This window comes from Myxine glutinosa, chromosome 10 (genome assembly GCF_964187855.1).
Source record: "Myxine glutinosa chromosome 10, kmMyxGlut1.1, whole genome shotgun sequence".
In the NCBI taxonomy this organism is placed as follows: domain Eukaryota; kingdom Metazoa; phylum Chordata; class Myxini; order Myxiniformes; family Myxinidae; genus Myxine; species Myxine glutinosa.
The window spans coordinates 85,574,366-85,595,182 of NC_136270.1; the positions used below are offsets into that span (position 1 = coordinate 85,574,366).

Below are 20,817 nucleotides of genomic sequence, written 5' to 3' on the forward strand. Positions count from 1 at the left end.
GGATCATATCTAAATCTATTCTCATTTTGAACAGGTTCCAGAGCTCTGCTGCTGAGTCCACTGGGGAAGCTTCGAGCTCTTTCATATGGCCCCCCAATAGGAATTTCTGACTATGTCAGAAAGGGAGGGGGGCGATATATGTCAGACAGGGGGGGGCGCCTGCAGGGGGCGATATTTTTGACCTTCGCCCAAGCGCCACAAACCATCACTACGCCACTGTGTGTGTGTGTGTGTGTGTGGGTGTGGGTGTATGTGTGTGTGTCTGTCTGTTTGTATGAGTGTGTGTGGGTGTATGTGTGTGTGTCTGTCTGTTTGTATGAGTGTGTGTGTGTATGAGAATTTGTATGTGTGTCTGTGTGTCTGTATGTGTCTGTGTATCTGTGTGTGTGGGGTCGGTGCGTGTGTCTGTGTGTGTACGTCTGTGTGCATGTCTGTGTGTATGTGTCTGTGTGTATGTGTCTGTGTGTGTGACTATGTGTGTGCCTGTGTGTGTGTCTGTGCATGTGTCTGTGCATGTTTCCGTGTGTGTCTGTGTGTGTGTGTGTCTGTGTGTGTTTGTTTGTGTGTGTCTGTGCATATGTGTCTGTGTGTGTATGTGTCTGTGTGTGTGTGACTATGTGTGTGCCTGTGTGTGTGTCTGTGCATGTGTCTGTGCATGTTTCCGTGTGTGTGTGTGTGTGTGTTTGTTTGTGTGTGTGTGTGTGTGTGTCTGTGTGGAAACTAGTACTTTAAGTAGGCTGTCCCTTCAACACTCATGCAAAAAAGCCAATCCCTGGAGTTAGTGTCTCCTCAGTTCCTATTCCTTATAGAAATTGCAGTTTGCGTATGCTTATGTTATGCTAAACTTTTTTATGATAGTAAAGTTATAAGGTTATTTTTTGAAAATAGTATGAAATTTGAAAAATGTAAATTTCCTTATTATTGACAAGTACAAACTTCAAAGACAAGCAAGTTGCCACATACCCGATTCCGTGTACATTTTTGGAAAACTATTCAGCTCATGAAAGGAAAATGTCATTCATGCTCGTCATTTCAACGTCATTTATATCATGGTGATCTTTATAACACTTCCATTTTTCAATGATCACACTTCTACACTACCCAACCATCTCGGCCTGAAATGTTAACCTGTTACCATCTCATACATATTCTTCAACTCCTCCAAGCCCCGATTCCTCCAATGATATCTTCTATAAACCAGCGAGGAGTCCCAAAGTTTATTAAAATCATTTTTTTTAGTTTATAGAAAACTTTTTGAAACGTTTTAAAATCATATTTTAAAAAATAATATTAATCTATATACATATTTTTAACCGTTTGTGGGGTTGTGCGTTTGTACGTTATTCTTTCACGGTTGAACCTTCGTGCCGAGAGGCCCCAAATTTTGGGTTTAGGTACTTCAGAATCCGAGCAAGATTTCAAATTAACACACATTGGCCTTGACGTTCGTTTTGAGGCCACCAAATGACGCTATAAAGTGTGCATTGGATGTGGGGTCAGGCAGTGCTGCCTTCGGCCTGCAGGCAAAAGGTAACCAGTAACCACCATGAGGACGATAACTCCATAGCTTTCCGATATCCAACATGCCCCGAAACCACTGTTGGGAAAAGCTCACCCAGCCGGGCAGCACTGGGTAGCTCCTGCTAGTTATAACAATATTTATCTTCCAGTGAGTTAATGTATATGCACAAGAGTCTGGAATATTACCATTTATCGAAGAAGAATCAATAAATAAATTACTATTCCAATTTTAGTTGATATTAGTTTGGGGCAGCCACCCGTTTATTTGGCAGATCATGGATGGAGTGGACAAAGCTGTAAAAAGTCTTGTTCTGTCAAACCTCGAGGATTATTGAGAGTGTGTGGACATGGATGGATGTACGGATGGATGTAATTGCGCATGGTTCGAGCCATCATGTGATGGGAAAGGAATTCACTGTGTGCAATCATTAAGCCCCATAAGTGTGACAGGTCTCCAGCCAAAAATGGTGGCTTTGTTCTGCGATGAGGCCCGTTCCTCGTGTTGTGGTTAGATCATACGGCATGCATCTAGGTCAGGCGGCTGCTTGGTCTCTTACAAAGGAACGTTGAGATGAAGGATTAAAATTCAAGAGTGGGGTGAGGGGAGGGGGGAAATTAGAAGAAGGAGAGGCAGCGCAGCGCATTTTGGCAGTTGCGTCATCGGCAAGCGAGCTTTGAAGTAGTGGTGATTGAATCTCATGTTTGGCAAGCATGTTTGCTATTATGGCTTTGGTGGAATGGTACTTCCATATCCAGAGTGGAATTATGTATATTTTTCCCTGACTCATGTCATATAGAGCCATACAGCGCAGTATCGGAGTGTGTTACGGCACGTTATGATGTTCAGTTCATGATTAACTTCACAATGTTTTGCTCCACATCAACGAATATCTAATCAGGTAGAAGAAGTACAAGTGCTTCACATCTGTGTGATCCTTTTGCAGCCAATCAGAACGTAGAAGCTTTGCGGAGCAATGCAAGCACTTCTAAAAAGACACGTTCAACCCCAACCCCCCGTCTAAATCATGTATCCATCCTCACACTATGTTTAAAAGAAATTTAAAGTTAAAAAAAAGTTTTCAAAATTTTTTCTTGGCCTTTTGTTTTCTCCCCTGTCTGTCTATCTGTCTGTCTGCTGTGAGCAGGATATCTCAAAAACTTGTGCACAGATTCGGAGAAACCTGGTGGACAGGTTGAGTACGTGACAAGGATGAATTGATTCGATTTGGGTGTAGTTCCGAATCTGGATCTGGATACAATAATTATTTAATTATTTAAGTGATTATTCACCTATTGGGAGATAGGGCCAAAAATATATATAGAGCAGGATATTTCAAGAGGTTGTGGACGAGTTATGAGAAAACTAGGTGGATGAGTTGGTTATGCAACAAGAACAAGCCGATTCGATTTTGGTTCCAATCTGAATCCAGATCCGGCCTATCGGTGGATACAAACCATAAACTGTTCAGCCTGACGGAGGTATGCTCCCTACCGAGTGGCTATCGAGTTGTCACTGTTAACACCTCCTTACGAGCCATCTATTTCAGTTATTTGCTTTGTCTTCACTGCCAATGGAATCCACCTGGTTAAGCACAATACATGGCTGTGAGGCCTCTTTGCTTCCAGAAACACAAAGTTTGCACACATGCTTGGTTTCAAGAATGCATTTTATCACTTTATATAACGTTTAGGCCAAAATCTTTCATAAAGGTTCAAGTTTAGATCCATATTGTCATGAAGTTAAAGTTCTGGCTTCAGTTTCACCATAACATGAAACACAATACATGATTGATGGTGAGAGAGACACCTTTTTTCTTTTTTTTTCTTTTTTTTTTGTATACAAGATCGAGGCTCGTGAAAGAGCTAACATTAATCCCACAAAAAGTCAAACCGACACATAAAACACAAAATAAGGTGAGCGGTAGACAAGATGGGGAGAGAGGCGGAAGGACACAAACACAACATTTGAGAGCAGGGACGTCGAGAGAACTGTGGGAGGGAGAGGGCTTGGGGGGAGGTGGAAGAGGTATAAAACATATGGACACTGCGAGGACTTCCAGGAAAGAAGTTGGAATTTCAAAAAAGTGGATCTGTACTTACATTATTTTTGTACATTTCACCCATTCCCACATGGGTGAAGAATCACTTTAAAAACATCAAATAATTATCGTATCCAGATCCAGATTCGGATCTCCACCCAAATCGAATCAATTCGTCCTTGTCATAATGTCACGTACTCAACCTGTCCACCTACTTTAAGCTCTGTCTCCTTCTCATAGGAACAACACTGGATTTCACATTATCACACAGATCATTATCACTGAACAGCAGTCCACCATGATGTCCCTAATGGTCACAGTATATTGCAATGAACAAAGAAGAAGATGCCATATAAAAATAATGTAAGTACAGATGATGAAACTTTTGACCTATTAACTCCCACCTCCTCTCCAGAAGATAATATGTAGACAACCCTTAGTTTTATGAAATATTACAAAGGTGACTGCAAAACTCCCCCCCCCCCTTCCCACACCTCCTCCCCCCAAGCCCTCTCCCTTCCACACATCTCCCTGCTCTCAAATGTTGTGTTTGTGTGCTTCCCCTTCTCCCCCCATCTTGTTTTCCGCTCCCTCTTTTTATATATTTTGTTTGTCTGGTTGATTTGTTTGTGAAGTAAATGTTAGCTCTTTCACGAGCCTCGATTCAGTATACAAAAAAAAAAAAAAAAAAAAAAAAAAAAAAAAAAAAAAAAAAAAAAAGTTAGTTGGTTGAGTCCAAAAGCCAAAACCTTAAATGATCGAGTCGTTAAAGCAAGCAGACAGATAGAATAGAGCCATATAGGGGACCAAGATTACTAAAGGATCCATATTGTTAAATATTGCGAAATAAATGTGAAGATTGTGCCGGTGGTTAAGCGATGCATGGTCATAAATCACAATAAATAGAGTTATGGAAAAATAACGGGTGCATTAAGCCATACCTTCTCCTGACCCTGGTGCATTCCCACAATCTGGCACATGTTCAGAAAATGAGAGATGGACGACTCATCATGAATGATGTATACAGCCAGCTTGCGCTTCTTAATTCCATCAAGGATATCCTTGAAGATATCAATATCTGTGAAGTCATCCATGACAATTGCGATGAGCTGGGAAGAAAGTGGATCATGAGAAAATGGTTAATTGACAACATTAGTTCCATTCGGCCTACCACACATTTACTGATCTTACCCAAAGCAATAACGCAATAACATCAGAATACACAAGATATTTGCATAGTTCATTTTGTGCATTGCCTATCTAGTGATGATAAGCCAGAATCAATATGACATGTTTGAAATTAAGACACTTCTAGCCGGAAGTGACATGATCGCACCCATCACATGATCACTACCAGGTGACTAGATGAATAATTCCCAGCATCAGAGTTAGTCGAGCATTCCATATTTCCTTTAATTAGGAGGCAAATACATGATGCAATTTCAGGTACATTGGATTCAATAGCACGATGTAACAACATGAGATTTGCCTGATTCTTTCAAAAAAAGTTCAGTCACTCAAACCCTTTGGCTTGAATAAATTCAGTCACTCAAAGTCTTAGGTCTCACTATCAGCTGACAATTTCAAATTTGGCCTTCAGAGGCAGTCACCGAGTTTGATGGAGTACTGCTCTCCCCTATGGGCTGGTGCTCCTGCCTCACACCTTGCTACCCACATCACTTGTTTGTACGTCTCCATTAATTTTTTCCCTCGGCCCTGCTCTTGATGTTTCCCCCTCTCTGGACTGTTCCTTTTGTGCTGTTACATCCTGATCTGTTATGTGTCTAGCACTTCCACGAGCCTCGACTTTGCATACAAAAAATCCAGAAACTATGCTATTAGGTTGAACAGTGAACTATCATTATTTATTTCTTCTTGTGCTGTTTCAGACCTTTTAGCTCACCTGGCACAAAAATTGTTCAGGTGAGGTATTAGCATTGTGAGGTCCCCCCCCCTCCCCCCCACACAAAATAGGTATGTGCTTTCTTCTACAAAACAACACACATGATTTTGATAAAACTTGTCCACAACCTTCATCACCTGTGATGGACTAAAGTTTGATCACGACATTAAAAAAATCAGGGATTTGCCTGCAAAGTAGGTATTTACTTTCTTCTCCGTTACATATTTTGTGGGTCATACACACCTACCAGAGGTTCCCTGGTTCTACCATGTGAGCCCAGAGGCATTGCCCCTATTTTTCCTAATTAATTTAGAGATGTGTGGTTGGGTGGCTATGATGTGTATTTTAACATGCGTCCTAATTTTCAAACCACGATGGAGAAGCTCTGTCTTGTCTGTGCTGGGACTCCTCACTTCAAGAGAAGTTTGTCTGCTGTAAGATTCCAAGTGCCAGTGCGTGATTCCAACCTGTACAACCGATGATACTAGAACCATGGACATGTGTGCCAGTCCTTAATCCAACTCCACAGCAACAATATAATGGACAGCAGACAAAACCATTCTGGTGGTGACTGAAGACTCAGACAATCTCAATATCGAAAAGTCAACCAGCAATTTCCAACCAAGAAGTTTGGAACAGTGCCAGATTTGTTCCAGATAAAGTGAGGCAGACAGATTACCTACTCCCTGAAGATAATGTAGTTGAGTACGCTGGGTATATTTAACAGTGTGATAATTATACTGAAGTTAACTCAGGTTTCACAGGCTTCAAGGACCAACCATCAGTTTAACTAGTAGGTATATGGTTTCTCACCTAGACCTGTAGACCTTTAACAAGATAAAATAATAAGTGGTAATTTTTTCTTTGCAATGAGATAAAAGTAAATGTAAATGATCTATGCACAGATGTGTATATAATATATATATATATATATATATATATATATATATATATATATATATATATATATATATATATATATATATATATTGTTGCGGTTTTGTGTTTTTATGATAAAGGTTAATTTCCCCTCATAGTTTAGTTACACTACAACATGTAGCCTCGTTTAAGCTCAGTTATTTCTTCGTAAATGTAAGCGTAGACCTTTCCTGTGTTTAGTTTTGCGTTGAGTAGGACCATGAGAGTTAGGTCCTTTACGATGCCTCGATGCTTTGGGTTTTGGCACGAAATACCACGAGGCCGGCCTGAAGAAGTCGATCAAGGCCAAAGGAAGGCGGAGGAGGAGCTGACGGTAAGCGCGAGCCTCCAATCAGGGCTCGAGGGGAGTGACTTACCACTGCGGCAAAAGGCGGGGTTTGGAACATTCGAGTCGGGCCAGGGCAGGACCATATAACACTGTGCCCAGAGCCCCCCACCTCAGTTATGAGAGAGGAGGCAGTTGAGTCATCAGTCGGGGCCGAATACGCGAGCTCTCAGTTGGTACGAACGTTGGTATACTAACTTTGCCCTGCTCCCCGCGCTCCGCGCAGTTGTATTAATCGCGCTGTGAAAGACAGCCGTGCCGGGCCACAGATGCGCGCATATTGCCTTCTGCCTGCCTTTGCCGAGATACGCGCCGCGAGGATTTTCCCGCCTGCCTGCCTGCCTTCGCCGGGATACGTGCGGTGACCGCCAGAGGGCCCCGCCGGGTGAGCTGTTCCTGGAGGACCAAAGCCGGCGCGTTCAGCGCATGAACATTCTTCCTTCATCTCCCTGTGTGTGTAAGTGGGCCCATTGTCTGGGTAAATAAGTTAAGACTGCTTAAGACTGCCCTGTGTCTCTTCTTCTTCTACCATTGTACATTGTGTAAATAATAATTAAATCTGTTCTTCCTTTGATTCGACCGTTTCGTCCCTTCCATCATTGACTTAGCATGGTATGAATTAGATCGCTCTGATCGGGTTCCAATAGCAAGGTAACAGCACGGACCACGTGGTACGCCATTCGCTCGGGTGTACTCAATTACACGTGGTTCGTGCGAGACTCGAACCCCGCTCCCGCAGCGGCGTGGGTACTTAAGGTACGTGCGAAATTGTCCTGAGACCCTTTTCCACGTCCGCCCGGAAGTGGCGACTCAGTCTCGCGGTTCGAAGACCCAGAGAGAAAAAGGGGCTTAATCTCCCCTTTGTAAGGGAACGGGCTTCGCAAAACCGCAACAATTTGGTGTCCGGGAGTGGAATTGGACCTGGAGTGCGCTTCACGCACTCGAAATTACGAGCGAAGGAAATTTAGTTTTAAAAGCCAAATTGTATTCATACCATGGCTGGCCAAGGTGGTTGAATGCTGGTGGGGGTAGAAGAAGAGGTAGAATTGATGACCCAAGACCAGGAGAGACAGTTGGTAGTGGAGGATGCCGAAGAGGGTGCGGCAACTGGCGAAGAAAATGGCGGCGCCTCGCACGTGGCAGCAAGGGCCGAGCCCGCAGCGCCAATAGATATGGACCTTCTTATGGTACAAATCAGGGCGTGCATGGCAGAGTCAAGACAGGAAATGAAAGATGGGTTAAAAGGGTTGGAAAACAAAAGACGCCCAAAAGAATGACATGAATAAAATAAATGAAACAATTGGACACCCAAGGGGAGACGTTTTTAAAAATGGGGGAGGACATTGGACGCAGGTCGAGCGGGAAGGTAGCAGTGGTACGCGATGGGGTGAAGCAGTGTGAGGAACGCGTGGGGAGCGAGCTTGAGCGAGGCACAGCCAAGTTGACCGGGGATATGGAAATCGCGACACGGGGTGTAGAAGAGCCGACGATCGCCGAATTTGACAAAGGAATTTTATGGGCGCCGGCGGTCGTCGAGGAAAAAGAAATAATTGGGGTCGAAGGGATGGGAGAAATAGGAAAGAAATCACGGAGGGAAGTTAGGGAATGCGCACAAAGTTTGCATTTACATCGTGATGCCGTGCTTACTGACAAAATTGAAAGTTTGCAGGTGCTGGCGGAAAAGCCGGGGAAGGAGGACCCCGAGGTGAGTGGAAAAAATGGCGCGAATGTGTTTGGCGCGGATGGGTTTTTGGCGCGCTTGGGACAGAGTCGAGTCCCGGGCGTTCGCGTAAGGTCCATTGTGCTGTGTACGAGAGAGTGTGTGACGAAGTACAGGAGAGAGTGTGTGCCGAAGCGTGTGAGAGAAAAGTGTGCGCCGGAGTGTGCGGGAGAAGAGTGTGTGCAGGAGTGCACACCAGAACGTGTTACAGAGTGTGTGCAGGAGTGCACACCAGAGCGTGTTGCAGAGTGTGTGCAGGAGTGCACACCCCGGGGTGTTACGGAGTGTGTAACGAAAGTGTGTGCCAGGGTGTGCACGAGGGTGTGCGATAATGAAGTGTGTGAAAGGCGTGAGTGCGCCTAGGTGTGCGGGTACAAGTACGGAGTGTGAGGGAGAATGCACACCAGAGAATGTGAAAGGAGAGTGTGCAGTAACGGGATGTGTGGAAGGCGCGGGGACGCCTGGGTGTGCGAGTGCGGAGTGGGTCGCGAGTGGTGAGGAGGAGGCTCAAGCATTGACACCAACCGGGGTAGCGTTTAGCGGGACGAATAGCGAACGTGAGCCCCCGGTGAGTTGTGTGCAGCAGGGACCTGCGGGGATCGGTGCCGCGTCGGTCTCACAAGGGCCGGCGTGCACGATTCATGCCGGCCCCCGCACTGTATGGTTGGTGCCGTGCCGTGGCCGCAAAGGCAATCGGCGAGGTTCAAGGGGAGGTAGGAGATTTCGGAGCCGCGCACCTTGGCGGGTGCGGTGCTCAGACCTTGGCCGGTTGGGTCACCGTGCGTGGGACTGCGAGGCCTCGCGCAGGGATGGAGCCCTGCACCTCGGCCCATACATACCTCCTCCCTCGGATCGAAAATGCCGGACAGACACCCCATACAGGAGACAAACCACCCGCATGGATCGCTCGGCCCTTCAAGGCCGAGCCATGACAATGTATATCCACTTGGTGAGGCTCGAAGTGTAGCGGACGGATGAGAGTAGTGTACCCTAGAGTCCCTGTATAAAGAGAGTTGCGCCATGCGCTGACCCGAGATTTCTGGTCACGTGATTTTGTGGCGCCATTTTGTTTCTAACTTCACCGTGCGTGAACGTCAGCTTGGTACGGGAATGTTGTTTATTGCCAAACAAAATGACTGGTTGTTCTGCTTTTGGTTGTTCAAACCAATCTGGGAAATACAAGATGTATAGATTTCCAAGTGATAAAGACAGAACGGAGTAGTGATGAGTTTCACTTGTCGGAGTAGTGATGAGTTTCACTTGTGAGGAGTGAACGGAGTAGTGATGAGTCTCACTTGTGAGGAGTGAACGTAGTGGGATGAAGTGTTGGTCTGGTCAGAGTGTTGTATTACGGGCAGAGTTTTCTTACGGTCTGAATGTATGAATCATGTTCTGTACTGAATGTATGAACCAAGTTTTGTACTGAATGTTTACTGTGTTGGCCTCATCGTGTTCCTGGTGAAATTAAACAAGTTATGGTGAATACGACGTCTTATCTGTGCTTTTCCATATCTGTTCGACTCGACGAACCGTGCACACTGCAGGTATTTTTTAAAGTTTTTTCTCTGTTTAATTACGGCTTGGCGCAGTCGAAAATTAAGTGTTAATTAAGTCGCCAGCTATGAAACATATTAATCGATCAGGCAATATCCATCAGAGTTCTGGGCAAGGGTGTAGTAATAAATGAACGTTTCAATCTTACTAGATGCCGATGACGTTTTCCTTATGTCAGAGACAGAAGCTGACTTGCAGCTTGTTAAATCATTACAATGGAAATTGAATATAAATGTCGATAAAACTAAAGTTGTACACTATAGAAATATGGCAATACCACGTACAGAATTTGTTTTAAGTGTGTTAGACTATATGTCGGCTGGAAGTCCTACACCGGAATTGCTCTCGGCACCCTTTAAAAAATATTGGATATGCCCACACTCCTTTCTAAAAGTTATTAAAATTCAGAGAACGACAGCATTGGTTTGTCTTACTTATAATGTTAGCTCTTATATGCAGTGTTGGCTTGTAATATGCATTGCCATACCACTTTTAATATCACCACACAGCTCTTTTTCACGGCAATAGCTGAATTTTTGACAAAACAAATATCACCTGTACGTAATAATAAGACTAAATATGTGCAGTAAATTTTTTTTTAGCAGGTTTAGAATATATCACCCCATATCGCGAATGTACATGTATATCTAATCCGACACACTTAGACACAAAATGGCGTCCAAATTTGAGTTGACACAACTCTCTATATACAGGGACTCTAGTGTACCCCACGTGGGGGAATGGTAGTTTTACCATTCCTCACCCAGGGCCCATGAGCATTAGTTTAGGGGGATGGCAGTGATAGGCATATGGAGGTGCCAGCAATGGTTACCTCCATGGGGCACCGAAGCCAGCCGAGGGAGCGCTAGGATAATGTTAGGAAACTAGAGGACAGTAGGGACAAGATTTAAGTAGTGACACTGTACTGTAGAGGGGACGTAGGTAGCTTAGAAGGATAATAAAGAAAAAGGGAGTGCATAGTTTAAAGGGACGACGGGGAAGCACCAGTTTTAGGGGAAGTAGTCAGCTAGATGATGCTGTGTGTGTGAGAAATTGTATTGAGAAAAAGTGGAATTGTGTTTGAGGTGTGTGAGCACAAAAGGTGTGTGAGACAAAAGGTGTTTGAGATAAATGGTGTGCAAATAAGTAGTGTGGAATGCTTGGTGTGGAATAAAAAGTGTGGAATGCAGGGTGCGAAGGAGTGAATGGGGGGAGGTGGAACCCATTCACGGACGCCCGGGGTAGGTAGTGTAAAGCCAGTTAGAGGGTATAGGCAAAATTTGTATGGATATTGACACCTGTGGTGCGGGTAGTGGAAAGTAGTGTTTTTGTTGGGTGCATGAGTATGTGGAATGGCTGGGCGTGTGGCTTAATTGGTGCGTATGGTTATTGGGGCACTCCGCCACTGGTAGTTTGTCGGCCAGGTGAGGCCACAGGTAGGCTCTGGGAGCCGGTTAGTTGTAGTGTTGAGTGGGGCCCGAGGATCCAAGGGAAGGACCCGGGTTGCCCAATGCCAAGGTGGGCATCAGGGGGTAAAGTGCAAGGAGGGGCCTTCCCCAGTTTAGGTAGTCGCAGGAGCAGGTAAGCTCAGGTGGTGGCTTCAGTGGCAGAGGTGCACAGGTAGGTAGACCTGCTGGTAGAGCCACACGACCCAGCCCCGAAATTGTGCAAGGGCACAGAGAGAAAATTTGTGGGAGTGAGACTCAAATTTCAAGGGCACCGCAGTGTGGGCAATGGGAATTCGGGTTCTTAGAACCACATAGTTTAAAGAGGCCGATTGGCATGGTACGACGCCGGGTAGTTTAAATGAGTTAATGTCAGTAGTGTAGTTAGGATATGAGAAATCCCTTCGCACCATCCACAGCCATTCACCAAGGAGGACGAAGCTCCACACCGAGGCTCTGTGGACTGATTTGAGTTGTGAGACGCATTGGGACGTAATGTGACATTGTGTTTGTTCCATCCCTTCCTTCCTGGGAGGGATTGGGAGACGAATTCGGAATTAGAGGGGGATATGGGAGACAAGACGTAGAGACGGATTGTGAATACAAGGGGGGCTAGGGTAGTGTAAGCCGACGGTGGAGGGCACGAATGGCTAGGGAAGAGCTTGCTCTGCTCGCTCTTCCGCAACCCTCGCACAGCATTACCTTGTGTTTCTGTGTGCCATTGCGTCTTTTCCGCTTTGCTTGTTGTGCCTCGTCTCTCCCCACCACCCCAGGACCATTTTGGAGGTGGAACGGTGCAGCACCATCGACCTGTGCAGCATCCTTTTGCTGCACCTTTGCTGCACCTGTGCAGCACTTTGCTGCCAACCCCTTTGCTGCACCTTACACTTATGGACCACAAGCTTTGTGGCCTTGCACCTCTGCTGTGCAGCACCTTGCTGCAAAATCATCTTGCATCTTCGGACCACTTGTTTGAGTGGCATTAATGTCACGCAGTCAGACCACATGGGAGTGGCCCTGCCTGGCAAAGAAAAAGAAATGAAATGAAATAAAAGCATTTTTTTTGTGCATTTTTATTATGGTGTGCTAGGCCGGAGAAGATGTGCAAGTTTAGATAGCCCTGAAGATTAAAAATGGCCTGTATGCTGGTCCGGGGGCTAGCCGGTTTGATATATGCACACAGAAGAAGCAAAAAGCAAGATGCAAGAAGCAAGCAGCAAGTGTCATGATTTTGAGTGTGTTTTGTTTTGCTGTGCTTTCTCTCCCCTCCAATCTTCTCTTCCAAAAAGGACAGGTCCTTGGTCATAGAATTGTAAATAAGATTAAGTTTTTGTGCTTGTAAATATAAGAATGCTGCCCACCGGCTATGTGTTTAGTTTGAAAAATTCCGGAAATACTCGGTTAATTGTGGGTGTGAATCTGATATGTAGCTACTCAACGCAATAGGAGGGACATATCTAGTGTTTTAAAACTGTCGCACACACGGGTTAGAGTAAATGTGAGGGGGAACCACACCTATGTGTCACATTTAAAAGTAAGGTTAATTTTACATGTCATTCTCTAACAGGTCATTCCATTGGTGGTTTCGACTCGGGGACAGCCTGACGAGAGAGGGGTGTAGTGTTGCGGTTTTGTGTTTTTATAATAAAGGTTAATTTCCCCTCCTACTTTAGTTACACTACAACATGTAGCCTCGTTTAAGCTCAGTTATTTCTTAGTAAATGTAAGCGTAGACCTTTCCTGTGTTTAGTTTTGCGTTGAGTAGGACAATGAGAGTTAGGTCCTTTACGATGCCTCAATGCTTTGGGTTTTGGCGCGAAATACCACGAGGCCGGCCTGAACAAGTCGATCAAGGCCAAAGGAAGGCGGGGGAGGAGCCGACGGTAAGCGTGAGCCGCCAATCAGGGCTCGAGGGGAGTGACTTACCACTGCGGCAAAAGGCGGGGTTTGGAACATTCGAGTCGGGCCAGGGCGGGACCATATAACCCTGTGCCCAAAGCCCCCCACCTCAGTTATGAGAGAGGAGGCAGTTGAGTTATCAGTCGGGGCCAAATACGCGAGCTCTCAGTTGGTACGAACGTTGGTATACGAACTTTGCCCTGCTCCCCGCGCTCCGCGCAGTTGTATTGATCGCGCTGTGAAACACAGCCGTGCCAGGCCACAGACGCGCACATATTGCCTTCTGCCTGCCTTTGCCGAGATACGCGCCACGAGGATTTTCCCGCCTGCCTGCCTGCCTTCGCCGGGATATGTGCGGTGACCGCCAGAGGGCCACGCCGGGTGAGCTGTTCCTGGAGGACCAAAGCCGGCGCGTTCAGCGCATGAACATTCTTCCTCCATCTCCCTGTGTGTGTAAGTGGGCCCATTGTCTGGGTAAATAAGTTAAGACTGCTTAAGACTGCCCTGTGTCTCTTCTTCTTCTACCATTGTACATTGTGTAAATAATAATTAAATCTGTTCTTCCTTTGATTCGACCGTTTCGTCCCTTCCATCATTGACTTAGCATGGTACGAATTAGATCGCTCTGATCGGGTTCCAATAGCAAGGTAACAGCATGGACCACGTGGTACGCCATCCGCTCAGGTGTACTCAATTACGCATTGTTCGTGCGAGACTCGAACCCCGCTCCCGCCGTGGTGTGGGTACTTAAGGTACGTGCGAAATTGTCCCGAGACCCTTTTCCACGTCCGCCCGGAAGTGGCGACTCAGTCTCGCGGTTTGAAGACCTGAGAAAGGGGCTTAATCTGAGAAGATTAAGAAGAGAAACTGAGAAGTGAAGTGAAGAGAAACAACTGAGAAGAGAAAAAGGGGCTTAATCTCCCCTTTGTTAGGGAACGGGCTTCGCAAAACCGCAACAATATATTATAATACGTGAGCAAGTTTGTTGAACATTTGGATATAACTGAATGATAAACTCTAGAAATAGCCATAATATATATTTTTCTGTTTAGATCAGAATCCCGGTGTGTACCCTGGTTAGAATAGGTACACCGTATCCCTGCGTGTCGTAAGAGGCGACTAAGAGGGTTGGCGTCAGGAAGGGCATCCGGCCATAAAAACATTGCCTCAAAAAGAGAACCATGACAATTACAACTACATATGGGCAGGGTACAGCCCGAAGTGGAGATCGGTTTCTGAGGTTTGGGACATGGAATGTAGGGACAATGCCAGGGAGACCAGGAGAAGTGGTGGAAGTATTGATCAGAAGAAGAGTGGACATATGTTGTGTGCAAGAGACGAAATTGAAGGGAAGTGGTGTGAGAATGGTGAAGGGTAGGCAGGGACAGAAATACAAGTTTGTGTGGCAAGGGTGCCCGGAGGGCGTGAATGGTGTTGGTGTCCTGTTTTCTGAGGAGTTTGTAGACAGTGTGGTGAGTGTGACTAGAGTGAGTGATAGGTTGATGATGGTGAAAATGACGATTGGCAAGCTTTTGGTGAACGTCATCTCGGGATATGCTCCGCAGGTTGGTCGGAGCGATGAAGAGAAGGACAAGTTCTGGTGTGCGATAGAGAAGCTGATGGAAAACGTGAAAGATGAGGAAGTTGTTGGAGGAGACCTAAATGTGGTAGGAGGAGAGGAGAGTGGTAGGAGGAGAGTTGTGGTAGGAGGAGACCTAAATGGACATGTGGGAAGGAGTATGGACGGTTTTGAGGGAGTTCATGGGGGTTACGGATATGGTGTGAGTAATGGAGAAGGTGAAAGAATTTTGGAGTTTGTTGATGGAGATGATTTATTGATTTGTAATACTCAGTTCCAGAAAGAGGATAATAAGCTTGTTACATACACGTCAGGTGGGTCGACGACAACCGTTGACTACCTGATGGTGCGTAGGCGAGATAGGGGGCACCTCCGGGACACACAGGTGATCCCAGGGGAGGAGGCTGTTTCACAGCACCACTTGGTTGTCTGCGACATAAGGGTGAAAGGTGCGAGGAGAGCTCGGCGGGTGAATTACCAACCGAGAATGAAGGTGTGGAGGTTGAAAGAGGTGACAGTAAGGGAGGCATTAAAAGAGAGGCTGAGTAGGGTAGAGGATGATGTGGTTGAGCTTGAACGTGGTTGGATGTCAATGAAAGATCGTCTGTTGGGAGCCATTGGTGAGGTATGTGGATGGACAAAAGGACCACCGAGGCACTCGGAAACATGGTGCTGGGATGAGGCAGTTGGAAAGAGGATTGACGAGAAGAGGAAGAAGTTCAAGGGGTGGCAGAAGGCGAAGGGTACGGGAGCAGAAAAAGCAGAGCATGAAAGTTATAAGGCAGCCAAGAAGGCTGCAAAGAAAGAGGTAGCTAAGGCGCAGGAAGCATGTAGGAAAATGTTCGGAGAAAGCTTGGATTCGGAAGAGGGTCAGAGAGCGGTATTCAGGATTGCAAAGCAGATAGCGAAAGAGAGGTGTGATGTGATGGGGGTGAGTTGCTTGAAGGATGAAGTGGGACAAATCGTTGTGGACCCAGATGGAATTAAAGGAAGATGGAAAATATATATGGAAATGCTGTTGAATACAGAGAATGAATGGGATGGCAACATAGAGAGTAACCCAGTTTTAGGACCGGCAGAGAAGATAACTGAGAAGGAAGTTGAGGAAGCGATAAAAGCAATGAAGAGTAGAAAAGTGGGAGGGCTGATGGGAGTTGTGGGAGATATGTTTAAGGCAGCAGGAAGTTGGGGTGTGAAGAGAATGACAGAGATCTGTAATCTGGTGGTGAAAGAAGGCCGCATTCCAGTGGCTTGGGAACTGAGTACCTTCGTCCCTCTACACAAGGGGAAAGGTGACCCTCTGGAGTGTGGCTCGTACCAAGCGATAAAGTTATTGGAGCATGGAATGAAGGTATTGGAAATGGTGTTGGAGAGGAGGATAAGGAAGAAGGTGAAGATCGACGAAATGCAGTTTGGATTTATGCCAGGAAGAGGAACGACAGACGCGCTCTTTATTTGAGGCAGTTGCAGGAGAAGTACATGGAGAATAGGAAGAAGTTGTTTCTTGGGTTTGTTGATCTGGAGAAAGCATTCGATAGGGTTCCACGCAAAGTATTGACATGGGCATTGAGGAAGTTAGGAGTGGAGGAATGGTTGATCAGAGTAGTGATGGCAATGTACAAAAGAGCGCGCACAGCTGTAAGGACGGAGGACGGGAACAGTGGTGAGTTTGAGGTGAAGGTGGGAGTGCATCAGGGGTCGGTACTAAGTCCACTACTATTTGTAGCTGTGATGGAGGTGTTGGCTCAGAACGTAAAGGAGGGTTTACCGTGGGAGTTGTTGTGTGCAGATGATCTGGTGTTGATTGCGGAAAGTATGGATGGACTGAAGGAAAAGATGAACAAGTGGAAGGAATGTATGGAGACAAAAGGTCTGAAGGTGAATATAGGAAAGACGAAGGTGATGGCAAGTGGTAAAGCATGTGGTGAGGTGGAAAGAACTGGGAAGTGGCCATGTGCTGTGTGCAGGAATGGTGTCGGAGTGAACTCCATTCAATGTACAATGTGCGCTGAGTTGGTTCATCAAAAATGTAGTGGTCTGAGAGGGTCATTAACCAGTGTGGCAGCTACATTCAAATGTAAGGTGTGCACAGAGGGAGCTGCAGATGGAGGAATGTTGAGTTGGATCTTGGAGACGGCGTGAAGCTGGAAGGTGTTAAAACATTTTGCTACCTCGGAGACATGCTGAATGGAGAACGTGGATCAGACTCGGCAACGGTTGCAAGAGTGAGATGTGCATGGAAGAAGTTTCGGGAACTGAGTGGTGTGCTGATGAGGAGGGGATCCCTGGCAGTTTGGTAAACATAAATCGATGTAATAATCATGATCATCTTTATCAGTCTCCATGAGAAGTTTTGCCACTTCATCTGCATTCATACATGTCATTTTGAAGGGTAATGGCAAGTATCACAAAATAAAAAACAAACAAACAAAAAAAAACTTAATTGTGTTTCTACGCTCCCAGTGGTGTTTGTAATAGAGGACGTGGATTTGGCCCCCCATTGGAGGAAGACCCTCTCGTGTTCAGGCCGTTGGTGCTCCTATGGTTGGCAGCGGGTGCTCCGGAAGCATTGACAGAAAGAGAGTGGCAATCATATGTGTGGGAAAATTGCATGCTCATTCAGCATCACCCAGATAGCTCAGATGGCAGAGCACTGGTATGGTTCACAAGAGGACCTGGGTTCGACTCCTGATCTGGGCATGTAATTTTCCCACATACGTCAATTAATCCTACCAGATAGCTCGTACCTGGCATATGGAATTTAAAAATCTTGTGCAACTTATTTAATTTAATTATCTTGTGCAACTTTATTCTACTATTTTATTTTAAAATCTTGTGCAACTTGCACAACAACAACTTCCATTTCACTCAGGGCAACTGGCACAGTCTTCAAGCAGCCATAAATCATCTGGACTGGTCTCCCATCTCTACTGCCTCTGACATCAACTCATCCTGGGAATTCTTCCAAAGTAAACTGCTCTCTCTCTCTCATGCACAGATTTATCCCATCCCGTCTTCAGTTGTCATACCCTTCCTCCCGTCCATGGTACATGGAATCTTGTGGTGAGGCAGTTGCCTTGAAACAACTTTCCTTCGCCTCCTGGAAGGCAAATCCAATGGAAGGCAATCTCATTTCCTTTCACAAAGCCCGGAACAAGTGTGTCCACCCTCAGGAGTGCCAGGAAACAATATCTCTCGACTCTCAAGAGTGAACTCTCAAACCTGTCTTCCTCTTCCAAATCCTGGTGGCGTCTTGTCAAATCTGTTTCTGGTGTTTGTTCCCCCTCCATTAACTCCCTTACCTCAAACGGCTACACAGCTGACTCCGCGCATGAAAAAGCTGAATGCCTCATCTCTGTTTGCCTCTGTGTTTGCCTGCTCCCAATCATCAGCACAGTCATGGAATCCATCATTGCTTCGGATATCAAATCCTTCCTCTTCTCCAATGACTTGATCTCTGATCATCAATTTGGATTCAGACCAGGTCACTCTACTCTGGACATGCTGCTTCTGCTGTCTCAACAATGGATGGAGGTCCTCAATGCCAAACAGGAAATTATAGCTGTCTCCCTTGATATATCACGTGCCTTCGATACGGTCTGGCACACCGCTCTGCTCACCAAACACTCCTCCTATGGAAATCTCCACAAATGGCTTGTGGACTTCCTCTCTGGTCGTAGTCAACGTGTGGCCCTGAATGTATTTCTCTCATCTCCCCTTCCTGTTCAGGCTCGAGTTCCCCAAGGCAGTGTTCTGGGCCCTGTGCTTTTTCTGGTCTTCATCAATGATCTCTCCGACTCTCTGGAAAATCCTCTCTATCTCTTTGCTGATGACTCCACTCTCTGCCGCTCCATACCTCATTCCTCAGATCAGCAGTCCGCAGTCTCCTCACTCTCTGCAGACCTGGTCAAAATCACAGACTGGTCAAACAAGTGGAACTGTCTTTCAATCCTGACAAATCTCACACTCTCACTATGTCTCTTCAAAAAGACCGTCTGGACAACCCTCCAATCTACTTTCTCAACAATCCTCTCCAAGAAGTTCTGTCACTCAATCTCTTGGGTCTCACAATCTGCCATGATCTTTCCTGGGAAAAACACATTTCCAAGCTGGCCTCCAAAGCCAGTCGTCGACTGGGCATTCTCCGTCGTGCAAAGTCCTTCCTTGGCACACCTGAGCTCCTCACCACACACAAGGCTTTCATCCACAGCTCAATGGAATACTGCTCTCCCCTCTGGCCTAGCCCCCCCCCCCCCCATCCCTGTCTGTGCTATGTCCCCCAAGTACTCCTGCAGGTCGCACAAGATCTGCCTGCAACCCTCTTCTGGTGAAACTGCCAAAATCAAGACTCTCTGCTCACCTTCACTCTTTCATTCATCTTTTCTCCCACCTCTGCAACAAACTCCCTCACTCTCTTCAATCCCACTCATCCTTCCAGGTCTTTAAAACAGCTTCTCAACACCATCTCTTATCTTCCCCCATCCAAAACCTTGATCATTTCTACCCCTGTTAATTCACCCCAGATACACTTTTCTGAAATACCGACTTCTTTCCTGGAAGTCCTCGCACTGTACATGTGTTTTTTTTACCTCTCCCACCCCCACCCCCCTTCCCACGCCTCCTCCTCCCAAGCCCTCTACCTCCCACAGATCTCCTGATGTCCCTGCTCTCAAATGTTGTACTTGTGTGCTGCCCCCCCCCCCCACATCTTGTCGGACACTCCCTTTATTTCGTCTTATGTGTCCGTTTTTTTTGTTTGTTTGTTTTTGTCATTAATGTTAGCTCTTACACGAGCCTCGATCTTGTATACAAAAGAAGAAAAAAAAAAAACAGCCAGGTACGAATTTTCTCTTAATGTGGGGTTTCCCCAGGAATAGATAAGAAATTAACTTAGATTTGCTCATAGAAGGGTCAAATTGAACAATAAAGTATATGCACGCGCATACTGTACCTGGCTTGGATAAATGGGAGTGGTGTATACTATAAGAGTTGGCAGTCGATGTGGTAATTACAGAACTCTTTACATATCCTGATAGCACTGAGATCACGATGAGCTTGATATGAAGCTGCAGACCACAGGGCAGCACTGAAGTCAGAATAACAAACTCAATTCCCATTATTATTTAATATAAAAACTTTAATATGCGCAAGGATATGCAGACAGATGTCTGGTTTAACCAATGAGCATCACACATGCGTGATTTTATGATTATCTTGTATACTGTAATTCCTTCATGACTACACTCTACAACTACTCCTACTCCTCCTACTACCACTGTAATTAACAACTACAACTTTAAAGGCCTCAATTATTCCTGCAATACAGTGGGGGTTAGCCAAGGAAGTCTTTCGCAAACTTTTGCCCAAGTCTTTCGTGAACCTACTGCCCGGACTTGACGTTCGACTGAAGGTGATTTGGGCAGGAATTTGTTCCTGGTGCCTGCGGTAACTCACCTACTCTTCACAAAAGACACAGTGGGATATTTAACAATATTTAACGATAACGACGATATTTAACGTCAATCAAATAACACTAGCAGATGGGACACCCAGCTTAACGTTAATTTAAGGGATGGAACATCTTGTTATGCAATGTCCTGCCTGCGAAACGTCAATTTTCAGTTTAAAGTCGGGTCGGGAAAAGGAAAATGCGCTAACTCTGAACTAGCATGTTGGACACTTTGTATGTAAAGAAGGGTAAACACTGTAAAAAATTAACATTACAAATGGAACACAAGGCTTGTTTGCACCGATGGTTACAATAGTGCTGGTTTACCTTGACTGCCGTGATGCCGATAAAGTCGCTGTGGTTCCAAAACCCGATAAATAGCGGATAAAACTTGGTATTTGCAGCACCAAACTTGAATACTGTTCTATGTCTATTTTTCTTGCA

The 20,817-nt window shown here is 45.8% G+C and overlaps 1 protein-coding gene across 4 annotated transcripts in view; it reads right to left on the reverse strand.

The window, feature by feature from the left end:
- LOC137434022 (uncharacterized) overlaps nt 1–20,817 on the reverse strand; it is a 107,787-nt gene that overhangs the window by 48,057 nt on the left and 38,913 nt on the right. For 3 of the 4 annotated variants that reach the window (XM_068126621.2, XM_068126619.2, XM_078785836.1), the window contains exon 2: nt 4,502–4,669. The exons of the other annotated variant lie outside the window; for it this stretch is intronic. In XM_068126621.2, the coding sequence (XP_067982722.2) occupies nt 4,502–4,669 (168 nt within the window). The remainder of the gene's footprint in view (nt 1–4,501; nt 4,670–20,817) is intronic. 4 annotated transcript variants of the gene reach the window in all.